Here is a 5,467-nt window from a genome sequence, read left to right as displayed (position 1 = left end):
TACATTTATATATATACACATTATATTTTTCCTTTCTTCTATAGAACTTTCAGCCCCCCAAACGGCCTTTCAAACGGATGAACTATTCAGATGCTATCATTTGGCTAAAAGAACATGATATAAAGAAAGAAGATGGAACTTTCTATGAATTTGGAGAAGTATGTATTCCTTTCTTTCATTGTTTCCAAGGTGGAATTGGGCTCCAGTTCTCTTCTTCTGGTTAATGAACTAGTAATGTGGGTAGCATCTGCCTGTCCTCAAATAAATGGTAATAGCAGAACCTGCTTCATGGGGTTGCCTGCAGATTCACTGAGTTAACAGAGTCAGCCTTAGGACAGTGCCTGTTCTGTAGCGTACAGTAAGTGTGAGTGAATTTCTTTTTTTTGTTGTTTTTTTTGTTTGTTTGTTTTGAGACAGTCTCACTTTGTTGCCCAAGCTAGAATGCAGTGGCATGATCTCGGCTCACTACAGCCTCTGCCTCCTGGATTCAAGCGATTCTCCTGCCTCAGCCTCCTGAGTAGCTGGGACTACAGGCGCGCACCACCATGCCCAGCTAGTTTTATTATTTTTAGTAGAGACAGGGTTTCACCATATTGGCCAGTATGGTCTCGATTTCTTGACCTCGTGATCCGCCCGCCTCAGCCTCCCAAAGTGCTGGGATTATAGGCGTGAGCCACTGCTCCTGGCCAAGTGTGAGTTTCTAAGCTGCCTTCACGTCTCCTGCTTTGCCTCTTCCCTCTTCCTTCATTGTTCTTCCTTGGCCACAGCTTATAAACTCTCCTTATTCTCTAGGCTGGCAGGAGTGCTTTAGAAGGTTGTGAAGCCTTTGAAATCACATGCAAAATGATGGTATATAGATACATATGTATATTTTTTTTTCTGGAGAATGTATCTTGTGCTTTTAAAAAGGGGTTCATCCCCTCCCCCAAAACAGTGATTTAAAGCTCCTTAATGTGGAAGGTGAGAAAGAAGATAGCCATTGGTTAAAAATGCAAAACCAAGAGAAAAGGTCTTGGAAAAGGTAGCCTGGTGCCCCAGATAAACTTAGCATTTTGGTTTTGCCTGAGAACCACTCTCCCAGCATGCACTCGGGTTGCAAATATTCTTTCTTTGGGACAGCGTCTCCATCTGTCGTCCAGGCTGGAATGCATCGGTGCGATCGTAGCTGGCTACAACCTTGAACTCCAGAGTTCAAGTGATCCTCCTACGTCAGCCTCCAAAAGTGCTGGGTTACAGATGTGAGCCACCATGCCCAGCTCATTTTTTATTTGTAGAGATGGCATCTCCCTATGTTGGCCCAGGCTGGTCTCAAACTCCTTGGCTCAAGCAGTCCTCCTACCCCGGCCTCCCAAAGTGTTGGGATGACGGGCGTGAGCCACCGCATCCGGTTCAAGTTTTCAACACTGTGCTAGGCCCTCTTTCCTATGCATTTAACCATTACTTGTGTAATATTTGCACATCTAATTGTTTTAGAGTTGAAATGTGTGTAGCTGCTACTAACTACTTTTGGGTTTTAGAAGGAATTAATAGAAACAATATACTAGGTCTATGTAAAGCACTCTTATTGTTTCTGTGAATTCAGTTTTTTTTCTTTTTTAAAGAGATGGAAGTATTGCTTTGTTGACTGGGCTGGTCTCAAACTCCCGGCCTCAAGCGATCCTCTCACCTCAGCCTCCTGAGTGTTGAGATTATAGTGTTGAGAGTATAGGCATGAGCCACACTGTATAGTGTTGATATTATAGGTGTGAGCCACACTGTGCCCAGCCTGTGAATTCAGTTTATAATGTATAATGACAAAATTTTGTATTACTTAGTAAAATAGTGTAGTTGAGTGGAAGGAACACAAGCTGTGGAGTCAGAAGCCCCCCCAGGTGGGCTTAGCTCCCACCTCTTTTGTGCTGTGTAACTGAAGACCAGTGACCCCCTCTCAGGTTCCTTATCTCTACCTTGGAAGTAACATCCATTTTGCAAGATTGTGGGGACTGTAGGAGCAAAATGCCTAGCCAGGACAATGGCAGGGGGAGCCTGTCAGCATTTACTATACATTGCTATTCCACACACATGAGGACACTAGAGTAGATACATGGCCCTCAGGCTTTTGGGGGTATGAAATAAGACCTGTTTTCCCCTAACTAAATCTTATGCAGAACCCCGCTGTGTAAAGCAGATGCAAGCTGAGAGACTAGAGCTCTCCTGCTCATCTCCTGTTGCCTCTTGGCGTCTCCAAGGATGCAAGGGCTCCAGGGCCTGGAGCTTGAAAACAGGTGTGCTGGGTGATTGCTACCTGCTACCTCCATTTCACTTCTTCATTAAACAAATCTATGAGTCTTCTCCAGTTCTCTCAATCCGTTTTTACTGGGACAAGACTTTTCAGTTTTATGTGTTAACTTTATGTGTGGTACAGAGGGATGTGTTGAGAGAGAAAGTAATGAGCTTGAGTCATCATCTAACATTGTTTGGCCAACTATTCCAGGTGTGCTTACACTTACCAGTTTGACATTGGTTATTTGTCTTATGATTGTGCCTTTCTGTCATTGAAGGCATAACTGATTGATTACAACAGGAAAGAAGGACAGATAACAGAGAGTTTAAAGATTAGTGTCATTAGTAATATACTCTGTGTGTAGATCAATGATGTTCTAGAGCATTCATGATTACCATATGCCTTATGGGACTAAGTGGACCTCATTTGCTTCAGAGCTAGACAAAACGGGCCACTGAGAAAAATACTGAGCTGTGTCTAGTCACAGCTTGAGGCTGGCTTTTGTTTTTGTTTTTTTGATTTTCCTTCGTCAAGCAGCATAGTGCTTGAGATACGCTGTAAAGGGAGACAGATCTTTTACACTTCATTAAATAACTGAGTTTTAAGAACATGTTTATTTCTTTTTGAAAGAAATTATTCTTTACACAAATGTGTATGGGTTAAGGGTAGGTGTGTCTCCTCTACTCTGTTGAATTGATACGAGGAAGGACTGGTACAGGGTGAAGGAGCTGCTTCTGTCTTGTTGCAATCTAAGTTGTAAATGTTAATGAAGTCTTGTTTAACCTCAGGATATCCCAGAAGCTCCTGAGAGACTGATGACAGACACCATTAATGAACCAATCTTGCTGTGTCGATTTCCTGTGGAGATCAAGTCCTTCTACATGCAGCGATGTCCTGAGGATTCCTGTCTTACTGAATCTGTCAGTTTCTGTTTCAAAGAGTATTCATAATTTTGCTTTTTAAGGGGCTGGGGACTGTCATCTGGAATCAGATACAGCTCATGACAAATATGTCATTCTCTATCTAGAATGACAATATTTAAAGATGTTGGGTTATTCCCCCTCCCCTGATTGAGGTTGACATGCTTGGTTAAATTAGAGAAATGTAAATATTTGAATATTACGTAATCATAGTGCCTCCTTTAGCCCTTGGAGCTTAATCGTAATTTTCATTTGAACTCTAGAGCAGTCCTGTGTCTGATCCCTTGAGAGTAATTGTGTATCTTCTTTCACTTATATTTAAAGGTCGACGTGTTGATGCCCAATGTTGGTGAGATTGTGGGAGGCTCAATGCGTACCTGCGATGCTGAAGAAATAATGGCAGGTTATAAAAGGGAAGGGATTGACCCTGCTCCCTATTACTGGTATACAGATCAGAGAAAATATGGCACGTGTCCACATGGAGGATATGGCTTGGGCTTGGAACGATTCTTAACATGGATTCTGAATAGGTATCACATCCGAGACGTGTGCTTATATCCTCGATTTGTCCAGCGCTGCACGCCATAACCAATTTCTCCAGAAGTGTGGAGGAAAGGTTGTGAAAGGAACAGGCTCTTTAAAAAAGAAAACAAAAAGCCAGAATCTTCCTTTTTTTGTTTCATTGGGGTTTTCTCTTTCTGTGTGTCTTTCTACTACCGTAAAAAGTACCTCAAATCACCTGAACATCGAGTTAAGGTTATCATCTTAAGAAAAAATATCTATTATGAAGTTTGGGGGAAATACCTGGCATGAAACTGTAGTTAGGGATACATTCCAGCATTTTATTCACTTTATTCAAGTTATTCATTTTGTTCAAGTTATATGTATATATAATTCAACAATTTTAGATTATGGTGTAAGATATTCCAGTAACTTAATCTATCTGTGCTTTTAAGTGTACCTGGAATTCTTTGATTTATTTTATTGCATTAATGAGTTAAAGCAAAAATCTTGGGGGAAGAAATTGGCAATATGGTGTAAAAATCTGCTCCTATTAGAACACAGTATAATTCAGCAGTAGACACTAGAATCAAATGATAATCTTTTGTATCAGTTATTAATCTTTTCTAAGTCTACATAGCTGCTTATAATTCTGAGGCATACAAATTGATATGGAAGAATTTGTAAAAACAGAATTGCCTTAAAGGATTTGAAGTAAGAGCATAATTTTGGGGAGAGTTCTTTAGTGATTCACAATATCCCTCTTAGCATTAGTTAAGGTAAAGAGGCAGACTGATGTTCCCCCTTTCCTGGTAATTCCTGAGTAATTAAGAATAAATGAGTTCCAAAAGAAGTTGTAGCTGGAATCTTAATAACAATTGTCAGTGGCTATTTGAGTTGCCCCCACCATGTCCTTAGATATAGTCTGTGCTACCTTATTAACTCACAGCAGGCTTACTGAATGGCTTCATTTCAGATTTAGTTGATTTCTCCACCAAATGCATGTCATGTATTCTCAATAGGCCGTATTCTCAGCAGTCAATAAATGAACACCCGTAAAAACTCTTTGCTGACTTAATTTTCTTAAAGCTAAACATCTCTGTCACATTAGTTCATGCTTTTGCAATTATTTTATCTTTTTTATGATGTATATATGTGAAATTAAGTACTACTAAATTTAGGTATTGCTAACATTACATGGTAATGAGAAGGAATGATATTTTAAAATTAGATATGTGGGTCATGGTTACATCTTTTTTGTAATCATTTTTGTGTTACTTTTGGAGACATTAGATTTTATCCTGTTTTGCAATTAAGTGAAATGACAGGTCAAAATGAAGCATTTAGGCCGGGCGTGGTGGCTCACACCTGTAATCCCACCACTTTGGGAGACCAAGGCGGGTGCATCACCTGAGGTCAGGAGTTCAAGACCAGCCTGGGCAACGTGGTAAAACCCCATCTCTACAAAAATACAAAACTTAGCCAGGCATGATGGTGGGTGCCTGTAATCCCAGTTACCCAGGAGACTAAGGTGGGCGAATCACTTGAACTCGAGAGGCAGAGCTAGCAGAGAGCCAAGATCGCACCGTTGCACTCCAGCCTGGGCGACAGAGCAAGACTCTGTCTCCAAAAAAAAAAAAAAAAAGAAATGAGGCATTTATAATCTATTCGGCCTGCATCTTTAAATAAAAAATGCTTGGAAGAATGTGAATGAGCTATAGATGACTTCAACTAGGCAATTCATTTTATCAGAATTTAAGTGAAGAGGTTAGGCTCAACCTAA

At 40.5% G+C, this 5,467-nt stretch overlaps 1 protein-coding gene across 1 annotated transcript in view; it reads left to right on the top strand.

The window, feature by feature from the left end:
* The window catches only part of NARS (asparaginyl-tRNA synthetase), a 16,075-nt gene extending 11,326 nt beyond the window's left edge, over nt 1-4,749 (top strand). Inside the window, exons 9-11 of the mRNA XM_011949523.1 lie at nt 45-158; nt 3,052-3,183; nt 3,508-4,749. Of these exons, the coding sequence (XP_011804913.1) occupies nt 45-158; nt 3,052-3,183; nt 3,508-3,771 (510 nt within the window). The 3' untranslated portion in view covers nt 3,772-4,749. The remainder of the gene's footprint in view (nt 1-44; nt 159-3,051; nt 3,184-3,507) is intronic.
* Nucleotides 4,750-5,467: the final 718 nt, after the last annotated feature.

This window comes from Colobus angolensis, unplaced genomic scaffold (genome assembly GCF_000951035.1).
Source record: "Colobus angolensis palliatus isolate OR3802 unplaced genomic scaffold, Cang.pa_1.0 Scaffold108, whole genome shotgun sequence".
Taxonomy (NCBI): domain Eukaryota; kingdom Metazoa; phylum Chordata; class Mammalia; order Primates; family Cercopithecidae; genus Colobus; species Colobus angolensis.
This window is presented reverse-complemented; position numbering and strand designations above follow the sequence as displayed.